The sequence below is a fragment of the Equus quagga genome, chromosome 1 (assembly GCF_021613505.1).
Source record: "Equus quagga isolate Etosha38 chromosome 1, UCLA_HA_Equagga_1.0, whole genome shotgun sequence".
Classification (NCBI taxonomy): domain Eukaryota; kingdom Metazoa; phylum Chordata; class Mammalia; order Perissodactyla; family Equidae; genus Equus; species Equus quagga.
Window position 1 is genome coordinate 78,473,040 of NC_060267.1, and position 14,291 is coordinate 78,487,330.

The following is a 14,291-nucleotide window of genomic DNA, read 5'->3' on the forward strand; positions in this document are numbered from 1 at the left end:
TGATCCCAACTTTGCTCTTCCCTTGAGAATATGGCGAAGCATCTCTCCAATGTCTACATTGACCCACTAGGACCCACTGGCATTTCATGCACCGTGGTTCTCAACATCACGTGGTGCTCAAATTCCAGGTCTGATGCTTCTGCTTGTATCTGGTGGCAGCAAGGACGGGGAGGAGGTCCTGCTACCTCTCTTGAGTTTGTTAATGTCTCCTATCTGAAGTCAGGGGGTAAAGTGAGCAAAACAATTTTTCCCCCATTTTTTGTTTGTTTCCCTTTCCTACCTTCTTCCCTTCATTTTTCCTTTCCCTGTAGCATGATTTAAGAAAAAAGAGCACTAGCTTTAGAAACAGACAGACTGGAGTTCCACTTCTGGCTCTGTCCCAACTGTTTGATGTTAGGAGAGCAATTTCACGTCTCTGAGCCTCAATACGCTCATTTGTAAAGTAGGTGCAGGAGTGCCCACATTGAAGGGTCAGGTTGAGGATTTAAAGAGGTGGCATGTATAAAATGCCAGAGCCAAAGAAAATGCCTAGTAAATACTCATCTTCTCCAAGGGGCACTCTTGTGAGGACTTATGCAGTGGCTGTCCTCCTAGCCCTGACCTCTTTGTCCCATGGAGGCCTTAATTCTGGGAGCTGTGGAGACCTGCTCCACCTCCATGCTCCTCCTGGGACCCAGGGGTTAGCGTCCTTGGATGAGCAGCCACCACCCAGGACAAGTAGTCAAGTGTAGCCTCTGGAAGCCTGGGGTAATGCAGGTAGCACCACAAGCCCACTTGTCCCTTGTATTCCAAGTGAATTTTTCTTGAATATCCTGACTTTCACTTAAATTCCAAGCCCTCTTCACGATGTGTGCAAAATATCCTGCAAACTCACAGCCTTAGAGTCACTTCTGCCAAGGTCCTTTATCAAATGAGCACTACAAGCACAGACAGAACCCACAAAAATGCATGAGGGGAGAAAACACTCTCAAGTTCAAAAAAACCCCTGTAAAATCGAAAACATAAATGTTTAATTAAATGGCTAAAAATGCAACATTACTTACATCACCTAGTCAACCTCAACTCAACTCAACCATGTTAGGTGCCCTTGATATTGACTATGGAGTGGAGTTTCTCAAGTAAGCATGCCTTCATCCTACAAAGATGTTTTTAAAAGGCCCACTTTTTACTTCTGGCTCTTGTTGCCTTTTCTATCTCAGTCTTTCCTGTCTATCCTGAGCTTCAAAGCTCAGTCTATTCACTAGTTTCCAGAAGACACCCAATACCATTACACACTTTCTGATTTCTTAGACTTTACAGAAGATAGGGACATGAGCTGGGTAGACACGGAGAGTGGCCACATCCTACAGTGCCCAACAATTAAGCGTCTTACCTGCTCTTAGCTTTTTGCCTCACCGCTTACCTTCTCCTTGCAGGTCCTATAATGATCTCCCTCCATCTAGGACTTCCACATTCTCTCTCCTCTCTCAGGAAGAGACCCTTCCATCTCTCTCAAAGCAGATAGCCAGGCTCTGGATGGTTCAGCTTTACCCCAAGGGTCTTGTCAAGGCATCTTCCCCACAAAAGCAGTCAGCTCCCTAAGAGGAATTCTCATACAACTCCTAGGAAAATGCGCTTTCTTCATCTTTTCACCCTAGTGTTTTGGAGATACCAGGGTCTAGGATATCACTGGGTCCGAACCACTACTGGGTGCTGATGATAAACCACTACTCAAATTACTTCTGGGGGCTTGAAGGTCACAGTGGAGGAGAGACTTGTCCAAGATCACACAGCTGCTTATGAGGCCACTTTTTGATGTGAACAATGCTAAGAGCATAGAATAAACACCAATTTCATCTCTTAAATAATTCTTCCAGTCTCCTTCAGCCCCTCATCCACTCTGAATGGTTGCTCAAGCTTTAAGAGTCAAGCCTATTCTTACTTCACGGTTCTTACCTGCTGCCTCAGAAGCCCTTTGGCCTTTTCTAAAGCCTGTCCCTCTATCCAGAACTCCCATCAAACCCTGGAATGCCAGAGCTGGGAGAAGCCTAGGGGTCATCAAGGTTAATCATTTCATTTTGCAATGAGGAAACTGAGGCCCAAGAGAGGAAGACATTTACACAAGCACACTTACGAATTACCACTAACACGGGCTAGAAGGCAGGGGTCCTGACCCTAGAAATGGTGCCCCCTTGCTTGGCTATTCCCACCAATCTGGGGAAATAATCTAACTTGCATCTGCCATTTGCATTCCACGGCCCCTCCTGCATGGCAGGAGTCCAACATTCCAGACCCCTTTCTTCCTCTTCTTAGGAAGTTCTCCATCAATTATCCCTGACTGTGACTGCATCTTAGAACATTATCTTTCCTTTGTGTCTAACATTCAGAATGATAAATGGAGTCCCTTGGTAAAGAAATTGCGAGGTGAGGTGTCCATTCTGGACAGTGGGGAGGGGGTGGAGATGGTGAAATAATATTGTATGAACAATTCTTGATTTCAGGACACTTCACTTGCCCAAATTCCTGATTCCATGAGATTTTCTCTAGACAGCAATTCCTCTTTGGCCGTGCTCATGGGTTAAAGCTCTGTCAGGGGTCAAGAGAGCACTTAGGAGTCAGACAGACCCAGAATGAGCCTCAGCTCTAGTTTGAACAACTTACTTTCCTTTTAGGGAATCTCTTTTCTCACCTACAAAATGGGGTCAATGATGAATTGGGTTACTAGGGAGATCAAGGAGATGGCTCCAATAATTCTTCCTAGGCCTACCTCATGGACTCAATTATAGACAGCTATGGGTAGAATTCCTATCAGATATTTAGGGAAAAACTTGGACAAATAAACAATCAAAATGTAATCTGATTCACCCAGGATGGAGCTGTGAGAACTCAATTTTACTGAGCAAATGACATACTTTCTGGGACTGCCAAGCCCAGCTCATAGTTTTTCTCTAACTCCTTGGGATCCCAGGAGCCTGGAAATGTACTTTCAGGACTAACATTGGCAGAGGATTGCATCCTTCTTTTGATGCCACCATTTCTTCTGCCTCCGCTTCTCTCTCTGACTTTCTCTAGCCTCAGTGCTGGGTGAAGTTCCAGTTGGCTATTTTTGAGAAAACAACCATCCTGAAATCCTTTCTGTCCCCATTTCCTGCCCCACCTGGCCCAGGACCTTGTGCAGAGGCCTCTTTTCTGTTTGCGCTCCTTGTCCTTCTTCCTCTGCAACTTCTGTTAAGGTCGATTTCTTACCAAGAGCAATGAGAGTGAATCTCTTCCCAATTCCACCAGTACTAACCTTTGGCTAATGCAGCCTCCCAAGTGTTTGCTTGTCTTGTTCCAGTTCAACTGGCTGCGTTTTAGTTTTCTCAAAACAATATAGTGGCCGATATCATTTCACATCCTAAAATGTTAGAGCTGGACAGGGCCTCAAAGATGGCTTTGGTTTAGGGCCAGAGAAATTAGGTGACTTGTTCAGGGTCATATGTGGATTCATAATACTTCATACATTTAACAATTGGATATTGAGGGCCTACTATGTGCTTTGCACTAAGCTGGGTTCTGAGGATAAAGAATGAACAAGCCCCTGGCCTTAGGATGCAGGCAATGTCAACACCACATATGAGGTTCTAAGAAAACCAGACCTCAGGTCTCCTGGCGTTTCCCTCCTTGTCCTCTGCTTGATGAGTGAATGAATGAATTTCAATCGTAAAGGCACTCCCAAGAGATTTCATCTTCTGGGTAATCTTTTAACTAAAATTAAAAAATAGGCACACCTCTTTCGACAGTGTTTGTAGTTATTCCTTATTTATTTATTTATATTTAGTGAGGAAGATTGGCCCTGAGCTAACATCTGTTGCCAATCTTCCTCTTTTTGCTTGAGGAAGACTGGTGTTGAGCTAACATCTGTGCCAATCTTCCTCTATTTTGTATGTGGCATGCTGCCGCAGTGTGGCTTGGTGAGCGGTGTGTTAGGTCCTCGCCTGGGATCTGAACCCATTAACCCCAGGCTGCCCAAGTGGAGCACACGAACTTAACCACTATGCCATCATGCCAGCCCCTATAGTTATTTTAATACTCATTCAAGATTGAAATTTCCTTTGGCACGTGTGTGGACAGGCTGAGCAAGTTTACTTTCTTCACTTTAAAAGATGAACAAATGAAAGCTCAGAGTCACAGAACTTTTTGGAACCCAGTCTCTGACTTCAGCACTCTTACCCTCGGCCAGGAACTCCAGGCTCGGAAGCTCTTCACGTCCTGTCCTGAGTCATGTTCCCTCAGGAAACACAGGTAGAGGAATGAGAAGGGGAGGCGTGAGAGTGACAGAGGCATCAAGGGTCCGTTCTAAAGCCAGTTACTGCTGTGGGCAACCACAGCTCAGTTCTTCTGGGGCACTATGGGAGACAGGGCAGAATATTCCTCAGAGTTATTGCAACTCTGGAAACAGACATGTTAATCCGACATCTCCATCATGGTTGAGTGCTTCTTCTAGGGGCATCGACTCCTCAGTTCTGTGCGCTCGCCCTGCATGCAGGCAGAGTGTGCATCCGTGACCAGAGCAAAAGGTCTCCTGCATAGGGTTGCAGGTGCAGTAAGCATCCTTCAGAGTATAGAGGCCAGTGCCAAGAGGATGAGGGCAGGACATGGAAAGCATGTGTCATACCATACTGCCTTGAAAGCCACGTGGTGGATGCAAGGTAGTGGCTACAGCTAGGGCATGGAAACACTGATTCTGCACAGTTCAGAGTCTGCATCTCCTGCATTTTGTCTGTTGTGGGGTGAGGGCATGTCCATGGTCCTGAATCACCAGTTCCTGCTTTAGTGCGGTTCTTCTCTTGATTGTGGCACATGGCTAATTCCTATTTACCCTTTCCCTAGAGTTTACATTTCTAGTTTGCATTTCTCTCTTGATTAACATTTTGCAATTTTTATGCTATCTTGCCACAAAAGAACCATGACTTTCACTTCACAATTTACGATTTGCATAGCTGATATGATGTACTTTTCAGTCCTGACTCTTTTTCCACAGATATTTCATCCTTCCTAGGGGGTTTAGACAGGATGTGTTCCCCATATGTTTTATAAAGCCCCTTCCCCTTAAGCTTTCGCTGTGTCTGGGCACCCCAAAATACTGCCCTCATCACAAAGGCAGTGCAAAAAGTACTTTGTAGTCTCTGGTGTTCTGGAAGCTTCTCTGCTTCTGTGGACGCCAAATGAATCATCCTTCCGTAGCCTCAGCTCCTTTGACTTGATGGAGAAATATCTGTAGTTTGCAGTGTCACAGTTTATCAGCGTGGGATCCTCTGTGGTGTTTACAGACACTAAATTTTCTTGTGCTCACCAGATGAACTTCACTGACACAGGAGGAGAAAGAAGACAATGAGTGGGGAGGAGAAGCAGAGGAGGCCACAGAACTGTACAGTACTCTCTCTTCCTTCCTTCTGCTATATTTCTCTCTGTAGGACTCACCGCCTTCTAGCATACTAAATAGTTTACTTCTTAATATAATTCATTGTATTCCTCGCTATCCCACTAGAATATAAATTCCAAGAGGGCAGAGTTTGAGGTTTTTGTTTTGTGTGTGTGTGTTTTTGTTGTTGTCATTCACTGCTTCGTCCCATCATACAAGAGAGTAGCTGGCACATGGTAAGCACTAACTGGATGCTTGTTGAATGAATGAAGGCTTCTGTGCAACTCATCTGCCCGTTTCAGATCTGCTAATGAAGGCAAAAGGTTAGGAGGAAGGGAGAGCGAGAGGGAGGAAGAGAAGAAGCAAATAAGGAATTTGCCAGTGCTTTTCTGGACACTTCTCATAAATGTTTCATTTTGTCTCCTCATCCCTGTGAAAAGCAGGAGCAGTTGTGTTCTTTCTATAGACAGGAGCGTTGGGGTCTGCCTCTCCTGTTTGGATTTCTCAGAAGAGACAATAAGGGCTCTGCTGAGCACATGTAGCCAACATCCCATTAAAAACAACAACCATCTTTGCAGTTAGACAAAATGGGTTTCAAACTTCCGTTCTGCCTTTTACTAACTATGAGCCCTTGGTCAACTGACTTCCCTCTCTGAGTCTCTATTTCCAAAAGGGAATTGTCACACTAAGAGCACCGTCGTGAGAATAAATGAGATCACGTGTCATAAAGCACTCAGTATGTAGTAAATGTCAGTCTCGTCCCTGTCACTTCACCCCTCCAACCTTCACATCAGACCTTCCAGCCTCCAAATCCCGAACCCTCCCGCTTGCTTCCTGCCCTGGTTGTCAACACCACTCAATAATAACCGGGAGGAAGCGAGTTTGGTTGAGAAACCCATGTTCTGGGCCCATCTCTAATTGTCTTGGGGAGGTTTGGGGCAGGCTGTGCGTCGAAAATATACGACCTGGCAGTGAAGAGCCCAACTCTCCGTGTTTTACTTTTATTTGTGATGCTCCCCATCAGGCCAGCTTCCCGATGGCAATCAGCACGTCTGCTGGAGCTGGCACGGGCTGCCGGGGAGTGCTGCTCTCTCAGCTGCTTTGGCAAAGCCTCACTGAGCACTGGGGCCTGAAAAGAAAGTCAGACCTCTGGATACCACAATGCTGTCCCTTCCATGCACAAGCAGGGCGAGGAGGAAGACAGGGGCACAGGGCTCAGAGAGGAGTCACACAGCTCATTGAAATCAGAGCTCAGAGTAGATTCTGCTAGGAGTTTACACTTCCATTGTTAGGAGGCAAGTCCTTTCAGCTCTGGGCTTGGATGTCCACCTGGCAAAGCAAGGATGATGGATGGAAAGAGCATGAACGTCTCTTTCTTATGTAATATAAGAGGTTCAGAGTCAGGAGTTTTAATTCACTGTAGACTAGGGTAAGTCACTCCCCAAGTTGATCTCCTCTTCTTCATGGCAGCTTCTTGATCTCCCTAGGCTCCTCAGCTGTAAGTGGAAGGGTCCAGAATTCCAGGAGGAACATCCTTTGGTTCTTCACGTTGGCTGAAGTCCTGGCAGCCCATGAATTAGCTTGGCTGTCAGAGGCCACCCCCCTCTGCTAACCCTGCCTGTCTGTGTCCTTCAGGCAACAACAGCCTCCTGACCTGTATGGAGGATGGACTGTGGTCCTTCCCAGAGGCCCTGTGTGAGCTCATGTGCCTAGCTCCACCCCCGGTGCCCAATGCAGACCTTCAGACGGCCCGCTGCCGAGAGAACAAGCACAAGGTGGGCTCTTTCTGCAAGTATAAGTGCAAACCTGGATACCACGTGCCCGGCTCCTCTCGGAAGTCAAAGAAGTAAGTGCAGCCAGAAATATCAACCCACAGTTTCTGGGGAGGAGGAGAGCCCAGTCTGGATGTCTGATTAGAAGGAAGCTCTCCTATCTTTGCTGGAGTCAACACCCACCATTCATCACATTCCTGTCCTGTGGGAATCTAGAAGGACATTGTTAATAGCTGCCTACTGGCTGTGTGACCCCAGGCAAGCAACTTCACTCCTCTGGGTTTTTATTTTTCAACAATAAGAAGGGATGATAATAACAGTTACCACACAGGATTGTTGTGAAGAACAAATGAGGATGTGTCTCTAATGTGCTTGCAAAGTGCCTGGCACGTAGTCATTGCTCAGTAAACGATTACTATGGGTATTCATTGTGCCAGCACCCATCAGAACAATCCTGAAGGAAGGGAAAGGACAAGGGCTCACAGAGCTTGAATTTAATTTTAAGCCACATGTAACTCAGAGAATGTCTGAAACTCTTACTTGCCCCCGTAGAAAGAGTTCGGTGAATGAATTTTCCTTCATCCCTACAGACGCCCCCCACCACCCAATAGGACAGGCAGAATGCAAAAGTGAAATGAGAGGCCAGCTGGCTCCAGAGAAAGTTGTGTGTTTTGGTAGGGCAAGGGTCTAGCCATCTGGTCCTTGAGATGTCTCTTCTTTTATCTCTTCCTTGAAGACGGGCCTTCAAGACTCAGTGCACTCAAGATGGCAGCTGGCAGGATGGAGCTTGTGTTCCTGTGACTTGTGACCCACCTCCACCGAAATTCCATGGGCTCTACCAGTGCACTAATGGCTTCCAGTTCAACAGTGAGTGTAGGATCAAGTGCGAAGACAGTGATGCCGCCCAGGTAAGACTCCTTGAACTTGAGATCAGTACTTCAGTCCCTCTCTTATCTGCTTACCAAAGACGGGCTTATATTTTAAGAATCACTTCCTCCAGGAGACTCTCTACAGATGGCAGAATTGTATAATGACAATATCACCGATGCAGAAGTTAAGAAACTGGGTTTTAATTCTCTTCTTTTGTAATCTCTCTCAGCCTCGTTTTTCTTCCTGTAACACCATATTTTATTTGTTAAGAGATTCTTAGCTTTGAAAAAATTTTAGTATGGGAATCCTTACAAAGGAAAGCATATATGGAATCCCAAGGTATGAAATTGATCGGGTTGAGTTATTCTGATAGGATTGACCAGGGCTGTTTTGCCAACTTTCTTCCACCATCACCAACTATGTTGGTCACTGGAGTCCTTACAACCACAAGACTGCCCTGGTCTTGAGACATCAATTGGCTCCTAAAGCATAAAGAGAAAATGAACCACATTTAGACCAGAAGTACAGTTTTGAGAACACTGTGGAAGAAAGGGAGACCAGCAGGAGATGGCAAGGTTTGAATTTTATCTGAATCCACATGTAACTGAGAGAAAGTCCAACATTCCTGCCTGCCTTGCTGAGGGAGTTTTGTGAATGAATTTTTCTTAATCCTTATGCATATCCTCCACACCCGATATGAGGATAAGGAACCAAGAATGGAAAAGAGACATGAGAGGCCAGCTGGCTCCAAAGGAGCCTTAAATCCACAAGGAGTTCCACCTTGACAGAACCAACCATTTAGGGTTGATAGATACCCCAAACCCCTTGTTTCACAGGTGTGCAAGGATCTTCAGCCAGGTGAGGCCAGAATTCAGTCAATTGGGTCCCAGCACAGGTCTCACCGGCAGTCAGTGCTTCTTGGTCTTTTTTATTGCCCACCAATGCCAGGTACTGCCAAACCCCCAGCCTCACCTGCTCTCAATCCCACTCCCACAGCCACACAATTAGCAAGTCCTACCCAGTCTCCCTCCAAGACATCTCCTAAAGCTGTCACCCTAATGCAGGCCACCAACATCTTTCTCTTGGACCCCCGTGAAGCTTCCTGATCATCTCCCTGCATTTATGCCCTTGCTTCTCTGTAGGATGCATTTCAGCCAGAGTGATTTGTTTAGAACATAAATCTTATCATGACAGTTCCCCTGCTTAAGCCCTTTGGGAACCAAGACTCCCATCTCCCTTGGGATAAAATCCCAACTCCTCAGGGTGGCATTTAAGACCTCTCTTCCATCACCAGCGAGATGAGATGATCTCCCTCTCACCTCTGCATTCTCTCCCTTAAAGAGCTCCTCTCACCTTTTCCAGCTGCCTCACTCCTCATCATCCTTCAGATCCCTCCCCTCCTCCGCGACCCCTTTCTTGATGTCACTTCTACTATTGGGCTCAGTGCCCCTCCTTGGGATTCCCCCTTCACAGCATTGTCCACACTGCATTATAATTCACTTCACGTTCTCCCCTGGGCTGTGAAATCTTTCACCAATCTTTAATCTTCCCAAGTTTCCAGCACTTGGGACAGTGCCAGACACTTAGTAGGTGCTCAGGAAATGACCCGGTATGACAAAGAGCCATGATGAACATCCAGGCCAATTTTCCAAATGAGAAAATTAAGACTCAGAGAAGTCTCTCCACCACCCAAGGTGACACAGTTGGTGTCGGCTGACTCAGAATCACAATCCACATCCCCCCAGCTGTGGACGGACTGAATCAATAGGCACTGCCTGAAAGTCCTTGATAGTGTACACTCATGGACGTCTGTGTATCACTCCTTCCCATCCTCGACTGCTAGGGAAGCAGAAGCCAGTGCCGGAAGATGCGAAGGCCAGAGATTACCACGGCCTCACGCAGGCTGATCAACTTCCCTCTCACTCCCTTACATAAAACTGTTGCTAACAGTTACCCAAACTGCTGAGCCAAATAATATTCTGGCCGTGGTCGTGCTATCAAACTGAAACCCAGTCTGCCTGGGGCCTGCCAAGTACCTTTCATGGCCAGTTTGTATTTAAAGGAGAGGAAAATGTAAATTTATCAGACGAGTCAAGCCATTCTGTTTGGCAACTGGTGGAGAGGCTAGACGGAAAGGAGCAGGGTATTGCTTGTCGGCTCAAAGAATGAGGGAGCGCCTGCCAAATGGGCGCCTCATACAATTGACGTTTCTAGTTTGTACTGCAAATGAATTTCCTCTACCCTCAGACCAGGGGCCCGAGAGCCAAATCTAGTATTCACCTCAGATCCCCTCTTGCTGCCTGTAAACACAGCAGAAATGTACGGCCCGGAGCGTCTTGAATCAAACAGCTTGCACGGAGCAGAAATTCTTCGCTTTCCAAACAAGTTCCAGATCCTGGCAGGAGAGGACAGGGGCTATTGTAGGGGAAATTCGCATACTCCCTTCTCGCTGCCACTAAAAGCAAACTGACAAATGAAACCTCCACTTCGTCCATTCCTTGGCAGTCAGTATGATGCCGGATCTGGACTCTGAGTTCGAATCCTGCCTCCACCACTTACTAGCGGAAGGACTGAGGCAAGTTATTTAACTCTTTAAGCTTCAGTTTCCTTGTGCATAAAATGGAGGGAAACAATACTACCTCCCTCATAGTTTATTTGTCAGGATTAAATGAGGTAATGAAAACAGGGTATGTCTGTGAGTAACCCGGGGAACTGTGCAGTGCACAGCCTGTGCCACCAGACACGCCAGCCCTAGAAGGTACAAATGAACTAGCTTGCCTTTAAGGTCACTTCCAGAGGAGAGAATCCCTGAAGCTCCATGTGGGCTCTTACAGAACCTGCAAACAAAGGCAACAGTTTGAAAGTTAGCCCTCTGTCAGCAGCTAGCCCCAGAAAGTCAAAGAAGGGGATACCTATCATGCATGAAGCCTAGGTGTTGGATGGGAGAACAGTATAAACCATAGAGAAACCTGATTTGTTTTTTCTGTTTGTTTGTTTGCTTGTTTTGGAAGACTGGCCTTGTGCTAACACCTGTTGTCCGTACTCCCGTCCTTTTTCTTCTCCCCAAAGCGCCCAGTACATAGTTCTATAGCCTAGCTGTAGGCTCTTCTAGTTCCTCCGTGTGGGCCACCACCTCAGCATGGTTTGATGAGGAGTCCTAGGTCTGCACCCAGGATCCGAACCAGCAAACCGCAGGCTGCTGAAGTGGAGCACGCAGACTTAACCACTCAACCACGGGGCTGGCTCTGAGAAACCTGATTTCTTACTTAAATAAACCAGTAGGATATATAGACTCTAGACTAGCATTGCCCAGTAGAACTTTCTGCCGTGATGAAAATTTTCCATATCTGTGCTGTGCAATGTGGTGGCCACTAGCCACGTGTGGCTGTGGAGCCCTCAACATGTGGCTGGAGTGAGCAACTAAGTAGGACATTTTACTTAACTTTAAAGAGTTCAAATTTAAATGTAAACAGCCATACTTGTATAGTGGCTACCATATTGGGCAATTCTGCTCTGGAATTTATAGTGTTAATATCCCTGTAAACCAAGCCAGAGAACCTTCAAAATCACCGCTTTTTGATTTTTAAGTGTTTCCTGGATGCCAAACTGGGGCTGCAGACTCTCTTTCATTTCAACAACTCACAATAAACATTGAAGAAGAAACAATATCCCCATTTTACAGATGAGGACAGAAGGATCGGGAGACTGAATTCTTGCCCACAGTGATGAGTTAGGAGGTGGCGGTGACTGACTCCACAGCCCTGCTCTTCTTGCTGCCTCCAGACAGTTCCAGGGCAGGCTAGCATCCCATCCGCAGGCAACTGGGGAGAAGTGCTAATTGTGTCAGCATTTAGTCCCGCTTAGGTACCCTACTGAGCTATCCCAGATGGCAACTCAGGGCTGTTCCGTGTGAGCAGCACTGTGGGGGCTTTCCAGGTGATTAGGGGAATAGGCCGTCTTGGGATGGGGACAGGGTTTGTGGGAGATGCACGCACAGGGGCTGCAGCGAGAGAGGAAGAGGCTAAAAGTGCCTTGTGGACCAAGTAATGCACTTAATGGTGGGTTTCAGCAGCTCAGCAGGAACAAGAAAGGAAGGGAGGGAGTGGAATCATTAGGCCCCCAGTTCATTGCACAGATCACAGCGGGTGGCTGTAAAAGCCTTTCTGCCGCTAGTGGCGTGCAGCTGGCCCCTGCCTTTAGCGGCTCTGCTGTGGACACAGCATAGCTCTCACATGTACAATGCCTCCACAAGCAGGGGCAGCATCTCTGGGTTGTCAAATGCTTACCCAAGCACCCAGAGCTTCCTAGAGGAAGTCAGAAACATCACAGACTTATGTGATGTTAGAGGTGGAAAGGACCTCAGAGATCCCCCCACTGCAACTCACTCATGTTATAGATAGGACCACTAGAGCCCAGAGAGCAGAAGGGACTTACCCCAAGTCACACAGCAAGCCACCAAATAGAGTCAGATCTTAAACAAAGTCTCAGATCTCCTAACCGAGTCATTGCACAAGCCAGATTTTCTGCCCATCCTTACTCCTGGGCCTGCATGTCATCCTTGTACCTTACTTGAAGGAAACAAAATGCCTGTAAGGGCGTTGGCTGGGAACAGAGGCACACAATTAACAGCAGCTGCAATTTATTGAGCATTTACTTCGTGCTGGTCATCCGGCTAAGTGCTTTACACAGACAGCTTCATTTAAGCCTGACAGTATCTGGCATTACTGTCCCATCTTGTAGATGAGGAAGCTGAGGTTCAGTGAGCACAGTGCTTTGCTCATGTTATATAGCACGGAAGCAGGGGAACTGAGGTGCCTGTTATTACATCAGGCTGCCTCCAAAGCTTAACTATTATGTCCTGCCCTGCATGGTTCTGTCTTGCGCTGATGCTGCCACATTATTTTGTTTATTTTCATTTCTACTAAGGAGAAGAAGTCTATTTCTCCCTCTCCCCTCATCTCTCCTCCCCTCCCTCCCTCTCCTCTTCCTTCTCCTTCTCTCCTCTCCTCTCCTCTCCCCTCCATTGTAGTAAAGGCACAGAGATTTACAGTCAAGACCTGACTCTGGCATGGGCAGCCTCCATGACTTGGGCACATTGCCTCACCATTCTGGCTGCTGCCATTTCTAAAATGTAGGCAATGGTTGGGTTGGTTCTGAAGTTCCCTTCGAGACAGTACAGCAGAGAGGTTAAGAGCCTTAGCTAACAGAGAGGCCGGTATGTGTGTGTGTGTTAAGTTCTAAATGCTTCACGTAAACTAACTCACTCGATCCATGTGATGTCTCTCTCTCTCTCACGTAGTGGACTCCCATTTAACATTGAGGAAATTGAGGCATAGAGAAGTTAAGAAACTTCCCCAAGTCCACACGGCTAGGAAGTGGCAGAGCTGAAATTTGAACATAGACAGTTTGGCTGAAGTCCATGCTCTTAACCATTGGGGTAGCATCATTTAAAAACTCACTTTTTCACTTCTTAGCTGAGCCTCAGTTTCTAAGTCTTTAAAAGGAATATAATTGCTATTCTGTTTTTAAAAGGATTTTTAAATGCCTTTAAAGCACTTGATACATAATCGGTATTTGATAATATAGTTATTATAGGCCCTGAGCTCTTTGTGGGCCTGTAGAGCTAAAGAGAGTTCGAGAGAGCACAACATGCTCTTTGACAGACATGTGCACAGGCACAGAGAGGCAAAACGTTTTGCCAAATGATGCTCAGCCCTCTTGTGAGAGATTTCACCTTAGCATGCAGAATTGTGCATTCAGAGCCAAATACACCCAGTGCGTTTCTTGCCAGTGGACTTCGGTCTTCCCAGATTGGACTCTCAAACGTCAGGTCTTCTATGGTTGAACTAGACTTGACATCAAGGATGTATACTGAGGATCTGCACCAAGTTGTAGGCAAGCCCTAACGCACCAAATTCTAGTCCTAAAGGAGGATTTGAAAATCCAGAGAGGCTCCAAAAAGTCTGCAGTGCAGAGAGCACAGGAAGGGCAAAGGAAGTGGGAAGCAAGAGAAGTGTGCAGGAGAGACCAGGTGACCACAAGCCTAGAAGGAAGGACATGTGCATAGTGAGAGATGGGGCTAGGCATGTCATCTGGGTTCCATTTTGGAAGCTCTGGAGTGCCAGCCCATGAGTATGACTTGTTTGGAAGGCTGAGATGTCTTAGCAGAAGGGTGCCATCTTTTACAAGCAGATTTAGTCAGCAGCAGAAATTGCCAGATGAACTGGGCAGGAGGGAGAGAGACTGGAGGCAGCAAGACCAGTGCC

At 46.7% G+C, this 14,291-nt stretch overlaps 1 protein-coding gene across 1 annotated transcript in view; it reads left to right on the forward strand.

The window, feature by feature from the left end:
• The window catches only part of PAPPA (pappalysin 1), a gene marked incomplete at its 5' end in the record, with an annotated part of 240,634 nt that overhangs the window by 186,286 nt on the left and 40,057 nt on the right, over nt 1-14,291 (forward strand). Inside the window, 2 exons of the mRNA XM_046676707.1 lie at nt 7,019-7,229; nt 7,892-8,063. Of these exons, the coding sequence (XP_046532663.1) occupies nt 7,019-7,229; nt 7,892-8,063 (383 nt within the window). The remainder of the gene's footprint in view (nt 1-7,018; nt 7,230-7,891; nt 8,064-14,291) is intronic.